The sequence below is a fragment of the Aristolochia californica genome, unplaced genomic scaffold (assembly GCF_029961685.1).
Source record: "Aristolochia californica isolate CCGP_79_NKW_82.1479 unplaced genomic scaffold, dmAriCali1.0.hap1 SCAF_8, whole genome shotgun sequence".
NCBI lineage: Eukaryota > Viridiplantae > Streptophyta > Magnoliopsida > Piperales > Aristolochiaceae > Aristolochia > Aristolochia californica.
The window spans coordinates 8,398,777-8,422,859 of record NW_027182279.1 but is presented as its reverse complement, the minus strand read 5'-3'; the positions used below and the strand labels follow the sequence as shown (position 1 = coordinate 8,422,859).

Below are 24,083 nucleotides of genomic sequence, written 5' to 3'. Positions count from 1 at the left end.
CCAAGTAAGTTCTTATTTTTAATAAAGTAATTTTATTTACTTTGGAGTTTTCTTAAAGGGAACTCCTAAACTTCTGTTTCTTTGAATCCATAATTTCTTTCTCTAATCTGGAGTCAATCCCCTGCATGACGTAAAAGCATTATGGTGATCCTTTGATGTTTCACGGTCCTATGTCCCATATGTTCGCCAGTTAGCCAAAAGATGTGTCAGGGCTTTGTCGTTGGGAAAATAAAGAGGAGCCCGTGGTAGAAGCAAAAGATCTAGGAAGCCATACAAGTCGTCATGTCTTGGGTTCTCTATACCTGAAGAAAGAAATATAAGGATTCAAACAGTAAAGGTTTATGATGTACCTCTGGTTTTATCTTTATTTATGATACTACTTTGTGTTGTTATAATCGTTATTGTTAGTCTTTTAATTCTTATGGCTCTTACATTTTTTTAAGCTCTTTTCGTTTTTATTTGGATTTAATTTCTAATTTTGTATTACTGATCTTGTTATGCAAAGTATTATCTTCTGGTGTTATACCTAAAATCTTTAGGCAGGGTATACAAGCTCCTAGAAAACATAAATTACATTTTTCTCTATTTTTCTCTTTAGGGTACCAATTGCATTTAAAACAGTATCTTATGGGATTGCCAAAGATATTAGAAGAATTGTTTTTTGAGATCACTGTGAAACCCTATCCAAGACCATACAAAGACTCAATGAAAAGAGAAGGTTGCTCCAGGAAAAGAATGATTATCAGAAAGAATACATAAACATCATTTAAGAAGAAAACAAACAACTCAAGGCAAGATTAACAGGTACTTTTTCTACCCAGATACTTACTAGTGAGGGTAATTCACTAGCTATTCCAGCTCAAATGGTTGCTGGTAAAGACACATTAAATCCGTTGATGGCTGGACATTTGCCAAAAATGTCAGAAGAAAAGAAGAAAGACAAACAACAGATAGATCCAGAAGATATTAAAAAGATGATGAAAGAATATTTTCAAGAATATCTTAAAGAACAAGGTTATGAGAAACAAGACTCAGAAATATCCAGTAAATCAGGATCTACTGGTACTCACACTCTTTAGTGTTATTCTCACGAAGAATACGTAGACTATGACTTTGACTCAGAAGCTATACACAATTTGACCACTTTAGATGGGAAATACCAAGACAAAAGTACTAAGAAGATTATCTAGAAAGGAAAAAGATAATGGATACTTAGACTATTATTCAAGATAATGGATACTGAGAAGATTTTCTAGAAAAGACATCTGAAAAGACTATCATTGACTCAGAATAAAAATAGACATGATCCTATTTGAGAAGACAAAAACTTCAACCCACGGTTTCAGCATATGGTTTTCCAGCTCATGGTTTCATCATATGGTTTGAGATAAAAGTTTCCAACCCACTATTTTAGCACATGGTTTGAGAAGATAAGCTTTCCTGCTCATGGTGGTTTGAAGATGCCATTGGTTTCCTAGCACCTTGTTTTTTGACTTCGTAAAAAGTTTGTATTTTTCCTTTTTGGGTTTTGTTTACCCTTAGCCGCACACTTGTAAAGATTATGAGATAAGTCATTGAGGATGGGGCCCAATGAGCACCCGTATGACAATCTCTATCTATTCCGTGTCAGTAAAGGTTTTTCTATAAATACCTAGTTGTAAGTTAAAGAAGATATGAATGAAAAAATCCAGTTCTTGCACACCTTGCTCTCTAAACCCATGACTTCTTTCTCTTCCTCTGAATCCCCTGCATAATTCCTACATCAACTGTGTTTCCAAGTTAGTTCTTATTTTAAAAAAGTAATTTTTTTTACTTAGGGGTTTTCCTAAAGGGAACTCCTAAACCTCTGTCTATTTGAATCCATAATTTCTTTCTCTATTCTAGAGCCAATCCCCTGCATGACGTAAAAGCATTATGGTAATCCTTTGATGTTTCACAGTCCTATGTCCCAAATGTTCGCCCGTTTAGCCAAAGGAGGCGTTTGGGCTTTGTTGTTGGGAAATAAAAGAGGAGCCAGTGGTAGAAGCAAAATTGCTAGGAAGCCATACAAGTCGTTATGTCTTGAGTTCTCAATACTTGATGGAAGAAAGATAAGGATTCAAACTGTAAAGGTTTAGGATGTACCTTTAGAAAATTCACATCTACTATTTTTCCTGTCTGGTTTTATCTTTATTTATAATAATACTTTGTGTTGTAATAATCAATATTGTTAGTCTTTTTATTTTTATGGCAATTATTATTTTTTTTAAATTTCTTTTCATATGTATCTGGATTTAATTTCTAATTTTGTATTACTGATCTTCTTATGCAAAGTATTATCTTCTGGTTTTATACCTAAAATCTTTAGGCAAGGTATACAAGCTTCTATAAAACATAAATTACATTTTGCTCTATTTTTACTTGCTAGGGTACCAATTGCATTTAAAACAGTATCTTATGGGATTGCCAAAGATACTAGAAGAATTGTTTTTTGTGATCACTGTGAAACCCTATCCAAGACCCTACAAAGACTTAATGAAAAGAGAAGGTTACTCCAGGTAAAGAATGATTTTCAGAAAGAATAGATAAACACCATTGAAGAAGAAAACAAAAAATTCAAGGCAAGATTAATAGGTGCTTTTTCAAACCAGATACCTACTAGTGAAGGTAATTCACTAGCTAGTTCAGCTCAAACGGTAGCTGGTAAAGACACATGAAATCTGTTACGGGTGGACATTTGTCAAAAAGGTCAGAAAATAAAAAGAAAGATAAACAGCAGACAGATCCAAACGATATGAAAAGATGATGAAAGAATATTTTAAAGAATATCTTAAAGAACAAGGTTATGAGAAACAAGACTCAGAAATATCCTGTAAATCTGGATCTACTGGTACTCAGACTCTTCAGTGTTAATCTCAAGAAGAAGACGAAGACTATGACTTTGGCTCAGAAGCTATACACATTTTGACCACTTTAGATGGGAAATAGGGAGACAAAAGTACTAAGAAGATTATCTAGAAAAGAAAAAGATAATGGATACTTAGACTATTATTCAAGATAATGGATACTGGGAAGATTATCTAGAAAAGACATCTGAAATGACTATCATTGACCATGAATAAAGATAAACATGATCCTATTTTAGAAGACAAAAAATTCAGCACACAGTTTCAGCACATGGTTTTCCAGCCCATGGTTTCATCATATGGTTTGAGATAAAAGTTTCCAACCCACTGTTTTAGCACATGGTTTGAGAAGATAAGCTTTCCATCTCATGGTGGTTTGAAGATGCCCCATGTTTCCTAGCATCTTGTTTTTTACTTTGTAGCACCTTGTACCTACTACTTTGTAAAAAGTTTGTATTTTTCCTTTTTGGGTTTTGTATAACCTTAGCCGCACACTTGTAAAGATTATGAGATAAGTCATTGACGATGGGGCCCAATGAGCACCCGTATGACAAGCTCTATCTATTCCTTGTCGGCAAAGGTTTGTCTATAAATACCCAGTTGTAAGTTATAGAAGATATGAATGAAAAAACCCAGTTCTTGCACACCTTGCTCTCTAACACCATGACTTCTTTCTCTTTCTCTAAATCCCTTGCATAATTCCTACATCAACTGTGTTTCCAAGTAAGGTCTTATTTTTAAAAAATAATTTTATTTACTTAGGGATTTTCCTAAAGGGAATTCCAAAACCTCTGTCTATTTAAATCCATAATTTCTTTCTCTAATCTGGAATCAATCCCCTGCATGATGTAAAAGCATTATGGTGATCCTTTGATGTTTCACGGTCCTATGTCCCATATGTTCGCCCGTTTAGCCAATGGAGGCATCAGAGGTTTGTTGTTGGAAAAAAAAAAAAGAGGAGCGCGTGGTAGAAGAAAAATTGCTTGGATGGCTATACAAGTCGTCATGTCTTGGGTTCTCTATACCTGAAGGAAGAAAGATAAGGATTCAAACTGTAAAGGTTTAGGATGTACCTTTAGAAAATTTCACATCTAAAATTTTTCCTCTCTGGGTTTATCTTTGTTTATGATACTACTTTGTGTTGTTATAATCATTGTTGTTAATTTTTTAATTCTTACGGTTTATACAATTTTTTTTAAAGTTTTTTTCTTATGTATCTGGATTTAATTTCTAATTTTGTATTACTAATCTTTTTATGCAAAGTATTATCTTCTAGTGTTATACCCAAAATCTTTAGACAGGGTATACAAGCTTCTATAAAACATAAATTACATTTTGCTCTATTTTTCTTGTTAGGGTACCAATTGCATTTAAAACAGTATCTTATGGGATTGCCAAAGATACTAGAAGAATTCTTTTTCGTGATCACTCTAAAACCCTATCCAAGTCCATACAAAGACTCAATAAAAAGAGAAGGTTACTCCAGGAAAAGAATGATTTTCAAAAAGAATACATAAACACCATGAAGAAGAAAACAAATAACTCAAGGCAAGATTAACATGTACTTTTTCAACCCAGATTCCTACTAGTGAGGGTAATTCACTGGCTAGTCTAGCTCAAATTGTAGCTGGTAAAGTCACATCCAATCCGTTGATGGCTGGAAATTTGCCAAAAAATGTCAGAAGAAAAGAAGAAAGACAAACAGCAGACAGATCGAGAAGATATTAAAAAGATGATGAAAGAATATTTTCAAGAATATCTTAAAGAACAAGGTTATGAGAACAAAGACTCAGAAATATCCAGTAAATCTAGATCTACTGGTACTCAGACTCTTCAGTGTTATTCTTAAGAAGAAGACGAAAACTATGACTTTGACTCAGAAGCTATACAATTTTTGACCACTTTAGATGGGAAAAAACAAGACAAAAGTTCTAAGAAGATTATCTAGAAAGGAAAAAGATAATGGATACTTAGATTATTATTCAAGATAATGGATATTGAGAAGATTATCTAGAAATGACATTTGAAAAGACTATCATTTATTCAGAATAAAGATAGACATGATCCTGTTTGAGGAGACAAAAAATTCAGCCCACAGTTTCAGCACATGGTTTTCCAGCCCATGGTTTCATCATATGATTTGAAATAAAAGTTTCCAGCCCACATTTTTAGCACATGGTTTGAGAAGATAAGGTTTCCAGCTCATGGTGGTTTGAAGATGCCCCTAGTTTCCTAGCACCTTGTTTTTGACTTTGTAAAAAGTTTGTATTTTTTTTTCTTGGGTTTTGTTTAACCTTAGCCGCGCACTTGTAAAGATTATGAGATAAGTCATTGACGATGGGGCTCGATGAGCACTAGTATGACAATCTCTATCTATTCCATGTCGGCAAAGGTTTTTCTATAAATACCAAGTCGTAAGTTATAGAAGATATGAATGAAAAAACCCAGTTCTTGCACACCTTGCTCTCTAAACCCATGACTTCTTTCTCTTCCTCTGAATCCCCTGCATAATTCCTACATCAAATGTGTTTCCAAGTTAGTTCTTATTTTTAAAAAAAGTAATTTTATTTACTTAGGCGTTTTCTTAAAAAAATCTCTATCTGTTTGAATCCATATTTTCTTTCTCTAATCTGGAGTCAATCCTCTGCATGACGTAAAAGCATTATGGTGATCTTTTGATGTTTCACGGTCCTATGTCCCAAATGTTCACCCGTTTAGCCAAAGGTGGTGTTTGGGCTTTGTTGTTGGGAAAAAAAAGAGGGGCTCGTGGCAGAAGCAAAATTGCTAGGAAGCCATCCAAGTCGTCATGTCTTGGGTTCTCTATACCATAAGAAAGAAAGATAAGGATTCAAATAGTAAAAGTTTAGGATGTTCCTTTAGGAAATTTCACATCTACTATTTTTCCTCTCTGATTTTATCTTTATTTATGATACTACTTTTTGTTGTTATAATCTTTATTGTTAGTCTTTTAATTCTGACGGCTTTTATAGTTTGTCAAAAAAAAAGTAGTTTATTAGGCTAGAAACTACTAGGTGAGGGCTAGTAGCTCTAACAGATCCCGCCGCATTGAAAGACAAGGATCGCTCCTGGTTGTCACAACGCCATGAATTTCCTTTATATTTTGTATGCTTAGTCTGTTTATAGTTTTATTTATAATTTTGTGTGCAAAAATTTATCTATTTTTAGCAATTCTAGATAAGATTTTATATATAGGAAAAGCCTTCAGAATATAGCCTGTTTGCTTATGTTAGTTATTTCATTTGCTTTATCCATAGTTATAATCAATCTTTCATTAAAAAACCCCTTCTTAATACCAGTTTATGTTATTCCTTTCTTTTACTTTAGCCATAGTTATAAATAACTTGTCCCTATTTTTCTGTATTTGTACTGTATTGTCAACCTATTCCTATAGAAGAATTATAGTACCTCCCAGACAAATTGGCATCAGAGTTGTTAGAAAAATTATATCAGTAATACAAAAGCAATTTTCTCTCTCTCTCTTATATATATATATATATATATACACTCCAAAAAAACTCTCTCTCTCTCTCTCTCTCTCTCTCTCCCCCTCTCTATACTCCAAAATCCCTTCTCTCTCTTCGATATGGGATTGGGAGGGTATAGGGATTTTACCTAGGGAAGGACAGCCTTGCCCCTGTTATGCACGCAATAATATTATTATTTTAATTATTTTTCTTTAATTTGCTTTATTTTATGCTAGTTAAAGAATTAATAGGTCACAGGGGCATTTTTGGAATATTTTATTTATAGGTATTTTTGTAGTATTTTATCTTAAACCTTGTAAGGGTGAACCCTATTAAAGGGGTAAGAGTAATGAGAAAGGTAAGCATTGATTTAGAGTAAACAAGGTTTTTGAGTTATCCTCAACGAACTCAGGGGTGTGTGTTTTCTTCAAAGAACCTAGGGTTTTCAAGCTTCCCTTTGGCTTGATCTTCATTTTTTTCTTCTTCCTCCCTACGAATCCATGTATTGGATTCGGGACCGTAACACCTCCTCTTCTGAATGAAGATTCGACTTCCAAGACTTGGGAGGGGGACACATTTCCTTGGTCTATTTTTTTGTTTACTTTGATTTTTGTTTTTGTAGATATTTATTATTTTGATAGTGTAGACGAACTTATGTTGGTGATTTTGAGAAACATATATATATATATATATATATATATATATATATATATATATATATATATATATATATATTATTTCACATTATTATAGTTTTTAATGAAAACCCATTTTTTGAGTTTTTTTCTTTCCTTTTTTTTCTCTATGCTTAATTCACTCTTAGCGGGAATTAAAACTGCAAGTAAAATCTCAGGCTCTTGCTTGCTACTTTTCTTGGACTTGATTTCAAAACATTTTTAAAATTTTTTTCTATATGTTGATTTCCTATTTTACTAATTGGTAATCCAATATATGGATGATCTAAAATTAAGGTATATATAGTCTGATAAGAAGGTAGGTTTTTTCACTTTGATTCTTAACTTTAACTGCTTTTACTTCGTTCCTATGTGATTTTAATTAATTCAAAATCCAAGGTCAATTTTAAAGTTCATGTTCACAATGAGCAATGACATTCGTAGAAGCAATTATATACAAAGTACACAGGATTTTTAGGGTGGTTTGAAGTCCTTCTCGCTGATTGCAAATCTACCCCTCAAGATGTTTCATAATCTTAAGGAGCCACAAATCTTGGCTTGCCCAAAAACATATAAAGGAAATCACCTTGAAAGCCAATTTCAATTTTGCCCACAAATGAACTCATGCAATTCAATTGACCATAACAACCAACTTACAATGGTACTCCCTCAGATTTAACAACTAATTAGGCATACATGCCTAGACCCACAATGATATTTTTCATCAATTGACAAGGTAGACCAGCACATAGATTTTCAACGACTCACTAGGCACACCAATCTAGACCCACAAAGAGATTTTCAGCATCACCTACCTACACAAGGTTTTATGACTCAAACAACTTCAAACACAACTTCCCACCTTCAATTCCTTAGCCACAATTTTTTTTTCTTGAATAAATTTGGGGTGAGGATGGTCTTACCTATGGAAGGCTTGACCTAATTGTAAGTATTACTTTGTTACAATGTAACGCAATATTAATTATCTCCCAATAGGAAAATTTTATAATCTTGGTACAAACAAAAAGGTACATCTATCCAATGTAATTAGTAGTTTAAAATAGTCCTTAGTAACTTGATTTTAAAATGAAAACAACTCATAGTAGTCATTTATGATTTGATTTGAAAATATAGGCAGCAAAAGATGTGTTCATTTGAAAATATCGGCTCAATTTAAATATGGGATTGGCTTTTCAAGTCGGGGGACGTAAACAATTCAACTCAAAAAATAATAAATCTCAAACTATAACCCATAAGTAGCATTATAAATTATAGTGAATGATTTTTCAAAGTGTACTTAGCACCAATTCATTGTACTCGACCAATTATCATTGATATATCTCAAAGTATATAAATGTAAATACTTGGATTTGAAATTCTATCCCAAAGTTTCAATACTTAGTAAAAGCCATTTCAAATGCCTCAACAAAATAACAAATAGTCATGCATTAATATGATATGAAAATAGAGGAGGTTTTAAAACTAATTTCAAATGGTTGTCAATAACACAACTACTCACAATGCAATGGTTGGATCGAATATGGTCTTAAAATCCCTTAGCACATGTTTAACTAACTGAGAGTTAAGTATTAAAATGAACAACACATAATTTCTTAGCTCAATAAAGAAAACTATCAACCTTTTAAGCTAGCTTTGAAGGAGGCAAAAAATTCTTAAATCATGTGCAAGAACTTAGGAGGCTTGGTTTTCACTGTGAGAAGAGAGAATTTCATTAGAGGCGAGTTTGGGTTAAAGAGCAAATTCTCCAACATTTAGCAAAAGAAGGTGAAAACAAAGGTCTAAAAATTATGAAAAAAATCAATAGTTCCTATTTTTACTACCGAACATATTATAGGTTACATAATTTGAAAACATATAATTTTTGAATTTGGACCCGATATTCATGAAATTGAATTGCTACAACGTGGCTTCCACAATTTTTTCTTGTAATAGCTTGATTCTGTAGTCGAATCCTCCCCAAAGTTTGAATCCTCTCCACCGTAGAGTTCAACTCATCTTGGTTTTGCACCTTATAAGGGTCGACTGATTTTTTTATTTATTTCAGAACTTTATAGTTCATAGAGTCAAATCCTTTTTTTTGTTTTTCCTCAGATGGGGTCAACTCCTTCGATGTTGTCGACTCTTACTATATGCACTTTAGTACAATGATCAACTCCTCCCACTACTGTTTTGCTCACTCCATCATGACATGAGGTTGATTCCTTCCATAGGGGTCAACTCTTCTTGCTCCGATTTCACCACATGCTTGACTCCTTAATTTTGTCTTTTCATTTTAGGCTTTCATTTTTTTCACTGATTATGCTTGATTTTTATAGATGGGTTTGACTCCTTCGACTATTGGCACTTCAATTTTTATTTCTTCCTATATGGTCATCTCCTTTGGCTCATTTTATTCTTCTTGCCTTTTTTGGACCGGTTGTTTCCAAAAAAGTGATTCTTCCTTTGTCTTTTAAGTCAAATGGTGCTACTAGATGTTGATGGTGTGCTTTCTAGTATGAGCAAATTTCTTCCCTTTTCTATGGATCATTGAAATGGGCCATGGTGGATCGAACGAATATGCTGGTAGAAATTTTTTTTAAAGGGCTTTTTTTTGCGCCTCATACTTAACATATATCATTAGTAATATTATCTTAATGGGGATCTTGGGGCCAACACAATATATAAAATCATTTACTCTTTTCTGATTATATACTTTTTACTTCCGTAGCTTGAACATGATTGTGTTCCATTCAAGTAAACAAGACTTCATGCAAAGACTACAAGTTAAGACATATTTCAACTTACATTCAAATCAAACAACAGAAGTAGGAGTGCGCTTGTTGGAAGTAGTTCATAGCCATCTTTGATTCAGTTGCTCTAACTTCTTATGCTACTGGAAAATTAATTTTTCTCAAAGTTTTTTCTTCTCCATGAATTTGTTTTGAAATAAGTATATATTTCTCGATGAAATTTGAATGTCGTCGAGAAAAAGATTCCCACTAAATGGAGAGAAACCAATTATTCTCAATGAAATTAAAAAATCACCAAGATATTCAAGTCGATACTATCTTGTCAATAATAAGTTAGGAAAAAAAAAGAAAACTAATTCACTTAATCTCAAATAAATTCAAAGATTAACAAAAAAATATACTATATTTGAAAAATTATTTCTCCAAGAATAAGAGGAGAAATTAAAAATTAAAATATTCACTTATTCTCAAAGTAATTGAAAAATCACCGAGAAATATATACTATTCTCGACAAAAAAACCTCGAGAATAAGTTAGAGAAAGACAAAAAAAAAAAAACTAATTATTGGAAAATTCTAAAAGTCACTTAGAAATATATGCTATTCTCGGTCAAATAATTTCACAAAAAAAAGAAAGGAAAATAAAAATAAAAAATCATTTATTACTGGTGAAATTAAAAATCTTTGCAAAATATATACTATTCTTAGTGAAGTAATTTCTCTTAGAAATAGATAGGAAAAAAAAATATTCACTATTTTCTATGAAAAAAAATCATTGAGAAATATATTTTTTGTCAACGAAATAATTTTGCCAAGAATAAGTAGGAAACATTAACAACAAAAGTTAATTGAGAAATATTTACTTATTCTTGATAAAATTAAAAAATTCTGGTAAAACAATTTCAATGAAAATAAGTAGAAAAACAAAAAAATTACAGAGAAATATTCACTTATTCTCAGCGAATTTCAAAAATCATCAAGAAATAGATATTATTCTAGATGGAATAATTTTATCAAGAATAAGTAGGAAAAAATATAATCACAAATAATTAATCACCTATTCTCTCATATAGTTATATTTAACATTTCCTCTTACTACCAACATAGTGCTATGTAAGTCATCAATCGAGTATAATAGAGCTTTTATGTGAAACGAGATAAGATTTTTATCAATGGAATAAATAAAAAAATTACACATTAGAATTTTAAATTTTCATTAAATATTATTATAATTTATTTGTTGTATTTTAAGAAAATATTTAATTAAAATATTTAAGTTAAATAAAATAAAAAATATTGAATGATCAATTATCCTTATATATTATCATTTTGATAAAAACTTTTTCCATAGATTTTCTTAAAATTGAAAACAGAATTTAATTAGTGAAATACACATAAATTCTTTGTATATTTTTGGAAATACTTTCAAAGTTAGAAAAATTAAACTATAAACTAAATATAACTATTAGGTTCGCGATTTTAAATTATTAGTTAGTGAGAGTATAATGATTTGCATGATCGTATTGATGTACATTATAAATTGATCAAGTCATGTTAATGTAATATGACTTGTGAAGTAACTAATTGAGTTATTGATCAAGTAATTAGTTAATAAAAAATATTAACTACAATTTATTATATAATTACATTATTATCTCATAGATGATTTATTCTTATCCCAATGTTACAGAAAATATTTTTTAGGTAATTATTAAAATAAATAAATTAAAGACTTGGTTATTATTAATAATCCTCGAGAACCTTTCATGAGTTTTAAAGACACTATTTAATAGTAAAAAGTTTAAAAAAAGAAAGAAATCCTTTGTATAAACATTCAGACAACGATTGGTCATATTTATTTTTATAGAGAAATAGAAAAAGCCATACAAGGGTTTTTTTAGGCCTAAGCTAAGTAATTATGTGATACTAAGAGAGTAGTAAAATTGTGATGTATTTCTGAGAGGGAAAGAGCCACGAGGGTTACGAGTGTTAGGGTTTACTTTAGCTTTTATATTCCGTTGCAATTTATTAAAAAAAAATCAATAGTTCCTATTTTTGCTACCGAACATATTATAGGTTACTTACATAATTTGAAAACCTATTTTTTTTGGATTTGGACCAAATATTCAAGAAATTGAATTGCTAGAACATGGCCTCTACAACTATTTCTTCTAATAGCTTGATTTTGTAGTCGAATCCTCCCCAAAGTTTGAATCCTCTCCACCCCAAAGTTCAACTCCTCTTTCTTTTGTACCCTATAAGGGTCCATTGATTTTTTTTTTTATTTCAGAACTTTTTATTGCATAGTCAAATCTTTTTTGTCATTTTTTACTCAGATGGGGTCAACTCCTATGCTGTCGACTCTTGCTATATGCACTTCAGTACAACGATCAACTCCTCCCACTATGGTTTTGCTCACTCCATCATGACATGAGGTCTACTCCTTCCATAGGGGTCAACTCCTTCCATAGGGGCCAACTCTTCTTGCTCCGATTCACCACTTGCTTGACTGCTTAATTTTGTTTTTTCACTCTAGGCTTTCATCTTTTTCACTTATTATGCATGACTTTTATAGATGGGTTTGTCTCCTTTGACTGTTGGCACTTCAAATTTTATTTTTTCCTATATGGTCATCTCCTTTTGTTCATTTTATTCTTCTTGCCTTTTTTTGGACTGGTTGTTTCCAAAGAACATGATTCTTCCTTAGTTGTTTAGTCAAATGGCGCTACTAGATGTTGATGGTGTGCTTTCTAGTATGAGCAAATTTCTTCCCTTTTCTATGGATCGTTGAAATGGGCCATGGCGGATGAAACGAATATGCTGCTAGAAATTTTTTTTAAAGGGTTTTTTTTATGCACCTCATAATTGACATACATCATTAGTAATTCAATTGTTTATTGTCATCAAAATTATCTTAATGGGGATCTTGGGACCAACGCAATACATAAAATCATTTATTCTTTTCTGATTATATACTTTTTACTCCCTTCGCTTGAACATGATTGTGTCCCATTCAAGTAAACAAGACTTCATGCAAAAGCTACAAGTTTAGACATAATTCAACTTACATTCAAATCATACATCAAAGTAGGAGTGTGTTTGTCAGAAGTAGTTCATAGCCATTTTCAATTGAGTTGCTCTAACTTCTTATGCTACAAGAAAATCGATGTCTCTCAATGTTTTTTCTTCTCCATTAAATTATTTTTTTCGAGATAAGTATATATTTCTCGATGAAATTTGAATATCGTGGAGAAAAATATTCCCACTAAATGGTGAGAACCAATAATTCTTGATGAAATTAAAAAATCTCCAAGATATTCTAGTGGAAACTATCCTGTCAATAATAAGTTAGGAAAAAAAGAAAACTAATTCACTTACTCTCAATTAAATTCAAATTTTAACAAAAACATATACTATTTTTGGAAAAATTATTTCGTCAAGAATAAGAGGGGAGATTAAAAATAAAAATATTCACTTATTCTTAAAGTAATTAAAAAATCACCGAGAAATATATACTATTCTCGACAAAATAATTCCTTGAGAATAAGTTAGAGAAAAAAAATATAAACTTATTATTTGAAAATTTTAAAAATCTCTTTAAAATATATGCTATTCTCTGTGCAATAATTTCAACAAGACAAAGTAGAGGAAATTAAAAGAAAAAAATATCTTATTACTGGTGAAATTAAAATCTTTGCGAAATATACCCTATTCTCAATGAAGTAATTTCTCTAAGAAATATTTAGGAAAAAATATAAAATATCCACTATTCTCAATTGTTATATTTAACGTTTCCTTTTACTACAAACATAGTGCTATGTAAGTATTTAATCAACTATAATAGTGCTTTTATGTGAAACAAGATAAGATTTTTATCAATTAAATAAATAAAAAAATTAGGCATTAGAATTTTCAAGTTTCATTAAATATTATTATAATTTATTTGAAGAATTGTTTTTAAAATTATTTATATAAAATATTTAAGTTAAATTAAATAAAAATAATTAAATGATCAATCAACTTAATTTGGTTAACATAATATAAAAATTAATTAATAAATTTAAACTAAGTTATTTATTTGATATTATTAAAAAATTTCAATTATCCTTATATATTATAGTTTTGATAAAAACTTTTACTATAGATTTGCTTAAAATAGAAAATAAAATTAATTAGTGAGATACACATAAATTGTTTGTATATTTATGGAAATACTTTCAAAATTAGAAAAATTAAACTATAAACTAAACGTAACTAATTGTTTCAAGATTTAAATTATTAATTAGTGAAATTATAATAATTTGGATGATCATATTGATGCACATTATAAATTGATCAAGTCATGTTAATGTAATATGACTTGTCAAGTAACTAGCTGAGTTATCGATCAAGTAATTAGTTGATATCAATTATTAACTATAATTTATTACATAATTACATTATTATCTCATAGATGATTTATTCTTATCTCAATGTTACAAAAAATATTTTTAGGTAATTATTAAAATATATAAATTAAAGAATTGGTTATTATTGATCTTGAATAGGATTCAAAAACCACAAACGCAATATGTATTTAAGCTATAACTTATCATATAAAAATAGAATACTATAACTTGATTAATTAAGTTATAATAATCATCGGGAACCTATCTTTCGGACCACTATTGGTCATATTAATTTTTATAGAGAAATAGAAAAAGCCATCAAGTGTTTTTTTGGGAAAGAGCTAGGAGAGTTACGAGTGTCAGGGTTTACTTTAACTTTTAAATTCTATGGCAATTTTGTAACATAAATGTTAAAATATTTCTAATAAGAAACAACCTTTGGAGGAAGTTAGTTGTGATCGAACGGTAATGGGAGATGCAATGCACGATAGCGCACTTGATTGTCCCATTAGATATAAATCGGCAATTTGTTTAACTGCCATAAATAATTTTTTTCACATCACTTTGTAAGCATTGAATTGGACCTAATCTTACCCGGTCCAATTACGATAGGACCGAAGGGTCAGGTTCGGTTCTATGCAATTAAATTTCTACTTCCTTCCTGAAACGGTCGCTAAGTCAACAACATCTATCACGCCCCATCGTCAGGTTTGTGTCAACCAATTTCCTAGTGTCTTACAAGTTACAGCTAATTTTCAGGTTTTTTACACCAAATTTTACGAGCGCATTCAATGACTGCGTTGTTTGTTATGGTCAGAAATGCGTAACCAAGAGTTATATAAAGCAGGAGAGACTTAAGAACGATGAGAGTAGGGAAAAATAATCAAGAGTGTTTTGTCTTTCCTTTCATCTTCTTCTTCTTCTTCTTTTGCATTTTTGTACAGAATTGCAGCAAAGATGAGGAAAAACATTGCTATACTACAATCGATCCATTTGTAAGCCTTTTCTCATTGGTTCATCTATTTACAATGTACAATTATGATGCTCTCTCCATTGCTATTTGAATCTTTCTTTGTTTTTTTCTTTAATGGTGCTTTCTTAAATCATCTGAACTCTGTTTAAGTTCATTTGCTTGTTTATCACAGGTAAACACTATGGAGTCCTAACAAGAATTTTACTGGAGCTCCGCCATTACCTGGGATATTGACAAGTTGAACCATCCAGTTTTTCAAATTGAAAAGCTCAACCCAACCGGTCTAGATGCTGAACTGGTTGGGTTGAGCATTTGATTTGACAAACGTGATGGTTCAAGGTAGTAGCTGAATGGGTTGATCATTCAATTTGAAAAATTTGAGTTCAAGCGGTCCACATCCTTGGATAGATCGAAGAAGATGACGAGGTCAAGGATGAGCATCTTGGTAACTTCATTCAAGGAGGGGATCTTTGAAAATTGGTTGGTCAAAAACTCAACCCTCATCAAGTCTATAATAGTGTTATAAATCAATAGGGGTTTCCACATGTTTATCCAGTGCCTCGATTGAATTGATGTCATCACTGCAAACTTCAATGGAAGAGAAGAGAGCATGTGGTGAATAATATTTTCTGGTAGCTTGATGATACTGTCAGTCTTCTCAATGAGGGTTCTCTTATGCTAAAAGTCCGTTGACTGACTTTTTGTTTGTTATGCACTGCTATTTGTGATATGAAATAACAAAAAAAATATTATGTTAGTCAATGTATTTTCTGGGCAAAAACTTGAGTTCAAGTGGACTACATCCCTGGATAGTTCGAAGTAGAAGTCAAGGTCAAGGGTGTGCGTCACGGTAGCTTCATCCAGGGAGGGGATGTCTTTGAAAGTGGGCTTGCCAAAAACTTGGCCCTTGTACACAAGTCTCTTTAGGTTCGGCTTACTTATCTCCATCTCATCACCAAAAGATGATCAATCTTCACTCCTTTCGTTTTCAGTGTGTAGTAATGAAACTTCTCTAGGATTAATATTATTTCCATAATTTGTCCCCTCAACAGGTTTGTTTGTTGCATTGAAGAGATGATGCACTACTTCCTATCTGAGGTATTTTACATGTGCCAGTCGTAACTACAGCTCACCTCATCTATATTTATATCTATTTATATATCTAGATCTATCTATATACCAAAGGAACGAGGTCGAGAGGAAATTGGAGTTCACCAACATCGCAACCCCTCCTCTCACCATGTCAGCCTCTTAAGCAAAACGAGAGTTGGGTGAAAATCTGAGAGGTAACATCAAATCAGATTGATTTTGGATCTTCAAACAAACGAAAATGATAATGACAAAATCATAGAACCGAGTTTCAATTTCAGTTTGATGAGATAATGACTATAGAGAATCGAGTTTGTGAAGTTGGGTCAAGGCTTATCCAAAATGACTTGACCCCAAGATATAAAGTATAAGTTAGTTATGTACATTAAAGGGAATCGCCTTAAAGAGTGGAAGAGGTTGTTCTCGGCGATTAACATTTTCGCATCTTTGTAGACGACCCAATGCCATTGGAACGTATACAGTAAAGGGATTTAAAAATGGGAAAGGACCACGATGGTCACATCAATCATCCACCAGTGTAATCGCTATCTATTTCCTCCTTGAGGTAGTTGGGAGATTTGGCGTTGCTTTCTTGACTTCCTATGCTTGTTCTTATTTCTAGCATCGGGAACCAGTTTAAAGAGTGACCTCCCCCAGAAAGTTTCAAGGGGAATCACTCCACTGCCCAGGCGAACGATAATTAATAGGGTTGTGAAGACTTTGATCATTTTTGGCATCTCCTTCTGCGGAAAGACCTGGGCCATCCTAGAAAGCAAGCAGGTGCTTCACTTCAATATTTTTTTATTTAATTCTCCTTATCTTCTTCATAATTGTTCTTATTCTTGTTTATGATCTTACAGATTGCTACTTTGCACTGAAAGTCTGGAGTGCATAGAAGGTGGGAGCATCAACTGTTTTCATTGCGGATAACACTGAAGAATCAGCCACATATGTGCACAATATAACTATCCCATATGTTTTTGTCAGCTTAAGTTTTGGCTAACCAGATTACATGAACCCCTATTTATAATAGAGGAAAGTAGTAGAGTCCAATTACAATTAAACTACCCTTATCCCAATTACACCCAAACTCTAACACTTAAAGATAAGTCCTAGCTTAATTAAATAACTCAATATAAATAGAAGACCAATATAACTAAAACACCTTTAAATTGAAACTCTTCTATGAGACCTCATTCGTAATAATTTTTTTTTTTTAAGACTTGTTATTGTGAGAGTCATGTAAGCGGCTTCCATATCTTCTCTTCGGCAAATTCCTTGTTGCCAAACAACATAAAATAATTTTCTCTCTCCTTTTATTTTCTTTTCTTTTCTTTTGTTTTATGTGGGTTCCATAAAGGTCCTTAGGGAAAGAGAGAGAGAGAGAGAAAGCGAAATCAAGGGTTCTTTAGAGAATGCACTCTATTGTGTTAATGTGCTCAAGAGAAAGTACACTAGAAAATAATTTTGTGTGGGTTAGAATGCTCTTTCAAAATATAATGTATAGTACAAAAATAATTTACTAATAAAATAATTTTAAGTTAAATAGTTTATATCTTACTTAATTAATAATAAAAAAATTAAACTAAGGTTTTATATTTAATTAAATAGATCAAATAAAAATTTATTATAAAAGTACAAAAATAACCCCATAATTAAATGTTACTTTTATAATATTTAATTTCTCTGTCAGTTATTAAATAAATATAATATTAAAAATCATGAAATCATATAAATACATAAATAACCCTTTGTTGAAATTCTAACCTTTTTTTTCTTCAAATGATTAAAGTCTAACTTGGATCTATGTGCCTCATCAACTTGTTTTACTTGCCATTGGGGAAAATGAAAACTTATGGTTTTAAAAATAACCAAATCTTCAAATAGTGGACTTTAATGGAAAAATGTCTCTTTTTATTAAAAAGATATATGTGTGTAACACAACACAAGTAGATTCAAAACAAAATTGGTTGAGTAATAAATACATAAATTGCTGACAAACACCTAAAAATGATCCTGATGCAAAAAATGATTGAATAATAAATACTAAAATTACTGATAAAAACTTAAACAACGAACCTAATAATGATCCTAAATTTTCTATTCCCTGCCATGAAATTCTATTCTATGTCATTCACCTAATGAATGGAATTATGAGTTTGTTTCCTAGTAATCTCTGATGCCTTTTCTTCTTCATGATGACCAGTAGAGCAACAAACACACTAGAAAGCTACAAAATCTTTTCCACTGTGAGAGAGAAAGAACAATCAAGTCAACTCAGCATGGCATCTTCTCTTCCTCGTTATCTCCTTGATTTGAGAGGACAAAGTCTAATTTAACCAAAATTTAATACGTAAGTAATATTTAAAGAGACAAGACAAAGAAAACCCAAATGCAGATTCAAATTCTAAACAAGGAGAAGTGAAATCTGCTCAACTATTTCCCCTCATTGAAACCAGCTATAAAATCATGTTCAAAACAAAAGGTGAAGATCTATACTTTCTCAATCCATTCGAACTCAACTAAAAGGAAGTGATCCCGCATCTTAAAAAAAATAGCAAAACAAGTGAACTGAACTTTTAATAGAAGTCCAAGGAATGCATTTCACCTTTAGAAGATAAGTGCCAGTGCTTCAGTAGTTTGACCAATGACAATTGCTATTTTTCATGTTCTTGGAGGACCTGGGACTATTAGAAAAGTGCAATGCATACTTAAAAAAATAGTTAAGTTCAAGAGGATTTAACAACATAATAATTGTAATAACCATACAACAGAGTTGCAACTTGCCATATGCACACAATCAGGCAAGAGTGACGAAGCAGAGATTTTACTATCCCAGTTTTGAGAAAAATTCTCTCCTTCATTAAATACTAAAGGGTCAGATTCCTATATGTTGGCACTAGAAAAAAACTTCAAGAGGGCTCTAGCTGCCACAAAATGTATAACATTTGCATGACTAATGCACCAAAAGTCATCTTTGTGACATGACATTCATTTATATCGTTGTATCTAGATATCTAATAAACGGATGAAAACTGATGACTCCATTGACTACTTCTGTATCACGGGTATGACTCCAGTGTTCGGTTGAGAAAAGTGATAAATAGAGCAAACAGCCAATTAGGGGTTCCACTTAAGAAAACAACCAAATTTATCTTCTTTTATGTCATGCTAGTGGAAACAGGAAGTCAAAAAAAGGAGAAAAATTATATGATTACATGACTAGGACATTTATAAAAGTTCACCTGTATATAGATCTTTTTTTCTGAAAGAGAAAAGGACAATAACGTGTAACCGAAAAACTTAGACATCTTAGCTTGATCAACTCCAAATATGTAAAAAAACGTCGTCCACATGACCATTCAGCAAGGAGCATCATAGACAAGGAACTAGTCAGGTTGACCAAACCAGAATATGTATTTTTACAAAAACAGAAATGGGCAGATGGAAATGTACCGGATGAGTACTTGTGAGTTTAACTTCTAGGGAGCTTACATGTGAAAACTTCGTCAAGAAATTCTGCCAGAGATGTAACTCGTAGTCAAGCTCATTGTGGGTGAGCAGTAGGGTAGCTTCATTTATGGAGGAGACATCATTGAAAATAGGCTTGTCACAAACTTGACCCTTGTATTGAAGATTCTACAGGTTTGGCGTACTTATCTTCATCTCTTCAACATCGAAACATGACTCCAATGTTAATATCTTCAATTGAAGATGATCAATCTTTACTGGCTTCAGGGATTCACAGTAACTCATAGTTAAGTCCTCAAGAAGAGGGGACCTACGAATTATCTCACCTAATTGAACACCATTAATTGTCACACCATAGAGAGCAACACTTCTTAGGGCTTTGAAACCCTTGAAATCATCCAGAGGCTCTAGTATGCACCGAGTTAAGTCAAGAGATGATAATGATAGACAAGAGAAGAAAGAGTTTGGCATTCTGAATTTATTCATCCCCCACCTGATATCATCACCATCTGTCGAGTCGGAGTGCCTTACATTTCCACTCAAATCAAGCACAAGCTGTCCAACTCCTTTAACTTTGACAAACTCAATCCACTCTATGAGATCGGATGAGTATCTATCATCGGAACAAAAGAACGTGCGGAACTTCTTAACCTTATCTAGAGTATGGAGCTGTAAAAGTTGGTGGATAGCTTGTACATAATGTGTCTTCTTTAATTTTTTTGTGAATTCCTCATCGAGGTCTATAATAGTTGTGTATATCCATAAGGGTTTCCACATGTTTATCCATTGCCTAAATAGAATTGAAGTCTTCAGTGCACACTTCAATGGAAGAAAAGAGAGTATATGGTGAATAATATTTTCTGGTAGCTTGCTAATATTGTCTCTCTTCTCAGTGAAGGTTCTTTTATGCTGAAAGTCCATTGAGTGACCTTCTGTTTGTTATGCACTGCTGTTTGTGACTTGAAATAACAAAAAACGTATTGTGTTAGTCAATCTATTTTTTGGACAAAAAATTTGCAAAAATATATTCAAAAGCTTTTTTTTGGACAAAAAATTTATACATATATCAATTGCATTAGAAGGAAATAATTTGTCCATTTGTTCACTTAGAGATTAATTATGAATGAATACCGTTAACGAGATTAATCATTGCTTTTTGTTTCAAAGGCTCTACAAATGCCAATCACAACTACCACCTATGATTAGTGTCAACCCCAGTTCATGTGGAACAATGATTTGATATTCAATGATAGCTATTGTAGGAGAAATAAGGGGCTTTTCATTTTTTTTCATTTCATTATTTGGAATAGATGCCATTCAAGAGAAAAATATCTCTACGAGGATAAAAACTTTTGTATTTGTATTTTTTTTTTATATTTTTTTTGAAAGTTACAAATGTTTCCATAAATTTAAACCAAAGGAAAAAATTTAGCAAGAAGTTCAAGAATTGCTACTTGATTTGGGAAATCTTAAGATTCTATAATTAAAGTATCAGGATCTAACATAATAATAAAATAAGAAATTTAAAATAAGAACAACATAAAAATGGTTTATGTAACAATTTATGAAGAAATGTCATCTACATAATTTTGTTTGAAGATACTAATTTTCAGCTTTATGGCTATTTTCCATTTCTTGTGCCTTAAAAAACTTTGTTGATATGAAAATTGGATAAGGTTGGAAAGAGCAGCTACAAAATAAAGTTTGTCATTACTAATTGATGCACAATTATTTTGTGTAACTAAAGTAAAAAAAGATTACCATAAGTCTGGGAAATGTGTTTCTTTTTAGCAAAGAAATGATGCAACAAAAAGGAAATGACAAAAAGTTGACATAGTGGGTACGATCAAGTATGTATTGGTATCAGCTAACATATCGAATAATATTAGATCTGATACATACTTTCTGCTCCATGTGTTGCACTTTATAAGACATGTATCATCTTTTAGGGCTCTACGATACCATATATCCAATACGTCCCATTTGATATGTTATATGTCTTGGTGATATAGGCATCCTTGGGTAATTGGACCAAATTAAGGAAATCCAAAACAATTTAAAAGTGCTTGAGGAAAGAGAAGATTATGTTCACATAAACAATAATTAAAAGATAAAAAGAGACAAGCATAGCTGTGGCCAAGAGAAGTAAACCAAAACCTGCATATGAGTTCTAGTAAAATAACAAAAGTTAAGCGTAATAAGTTCTTATTGGAAGCAAAATGTGAGGAGCACGACTATGTTAAGATTTAAAACACAAGATTTGGGAGAAATCTCATCATGGAGGCACAAAGAAGCTTTAAGTCCATGACAAATGAGGTGATAAGAAGAGGTTTCAACTCAATATGGTCACAATAAACTTTGTTTAAAGGGTGCATCTTTTCACAATTACATTATTGTCTATTTCATATTTATGATAAGATGATTCTTGAGGCATTAAATCCTCGTGTTAAGTTATTTTATGGTGTTTATATGTTCATAATTAGCTTTAAAATATCTTAATGCAATTTGATCTAAAGGGGGAATCAACTAGGGGTCTTAGCTTATTTCTTTATTATTTAAGTGCCTTATCTTTGAGTATATTTTTGTTACCACAATTAGTTATCAACGGGAATAGTAATGCTTCTACTAATATTTTTTCTTAAAAAGGACTCAACATGTATTCAATTTTTAACGAAGGGAAGTGAGTAGTAAGGAAGAGGAAAATGGAGCTGGTACAATCTATTAGGTCCAATGAGGGATAAATCTTGGGGGGGTGTTGGGCGTTCATGCCACTAAATTGACAACAACAACTAACTTACAAAAATTCATCTTCACTTAGATTTACAATCACAAACTAGGCACACAATCTATACCATTAAAGGGGTTTCTAGTAGCAAAGTAAACTACACAAGCCTAGAGCTTCACAAGGATTTATAATAACTTATTAGGTACTAGCCTAGACTTAAGAATGAGAGTTTCAAGAGTGCTTGGCTGCGTGAAGACTTATATCACACAATCATAGTAGCAATGCTTCACAACATTTATTTTTCAGCCACACATGGATGCACTCAATGAAATTGAGGTTAGGATGGTCTTGTCTACCCAATGCTTGACCGAATTTACCATGGTTACTAGCTTCCTAATTGGTAGATTTTATAATCTAAGAGCAAATAATAAACACAACCAATTCTATGTACAATGCTTGACCCAATTTACAAGGGTTACTAGCTTCCTAATTGGTAGATTTTATAATCTAAGAGCAAATAATAAACACAACCAATTCTATATACCTATCTATGTAAGAAAATCTCAAATAGTCTTTAATCATTAGATTTAAAAATATAAGTCCAAGGTAAATCTTGGATTGGTTTTTAAAATCAAGGGTTGCACTCTGCTCAATGGAATCAATGGTTTGAAATTATAGCTCATGCGTAGTAGTAGTCTAAACCTCAGAGATTGATTTAAAAGTACAATGATAGTAGTTTAGTATTCTCAACCAAATACAATTTAAGATTTAAATGTAAATGCATGTATATACTTGAATTTTGAAATTCTACCCCAAACTTCTAATACTATGTGAAAACCATTTTAAATACCCTAATAAATCAACACACAAGAATGTATAATGTGATTAGAAAATAAGAAGCTCAAAAAAGGGGCTGCAAAACTAGTTTTGAGTGGTAACCATTCAAACAATCAATCGAGTATTGATTTAAATATGATCTTTGAATCAATAGGCTCACATTAAACAATCATAGTTCTAAGTATTTAAACAATATTTAAAAGAAAAAACATTGATACTATTATCTCTAGGAGGAAATACTCAAGTTCAGGTTTTGACTTTCTTTAAGAGCTTGAGATGGTTACAACCTCAAATTTGAGTCTAGGAGCATGAGCACTTCAAAACTTTTCTTTGGTAGCATGTTGAAAACAAGTTTGTGAGAGATCTCCTTAAATAGAAATCTCTCCAACATTAAAAAAAACCCATTACAGTTAGAAAATGATATTTTGTTGCTTAGAAAAACAAGGTAAAAAATAAGTCCAAAAAATCTAATCAAATATATATTAAATCTTTTTTATTAACAAACATATTGGTATGTCACTTATTGATCATTTGGGAGTGCTGATACCTCCAAATCTGGGCCTAACTTTTTGAAAAATTGAATTTTTGAAATAAGGGTCATCTCTTGTTTTGGGGCTGAAATCGTTTTTGAAAATTTGGCTTGTTTGAGCGACACATGTTGTTGATCCGTTGCATGGGGTCGTCTGTTTTCTTCTTAATTCACTCGTAAGTAACTTAATTGTATGTTGTCATAAAAATTATATCCATGAGGATCTTGAGACCGGCACATTCATCCAATTGCTCATGTGAAATGATCCTTCTTACGTAA

The 24,083-nt window shown here is 31.7% G+C and overlaps 1 protein-coding gene across 1 annotated transcript; it reads right to left on the bottom strand.

Moving 5' to 3' along the window:
• Positions 1-19,881: 19,881 nt before the first annotated feature.
• LOC137938268 (F-box/FBD/LRR-repeat protein At1g13570-like) lies at positions 19,882-20,634 on the bottom strand. Its single transcript, XM_068783255.1, has one exon. The coding sequence runs from the start codon at positions 20,632-20,634 to the stop codon at positions 19,882-19,884; it is 753 nt and encodes a 250-aa protein (XP_068639356.1).
• Between the last annotated feature and the right edge of the window lie 3,449 nt (positions 20,635-24,083).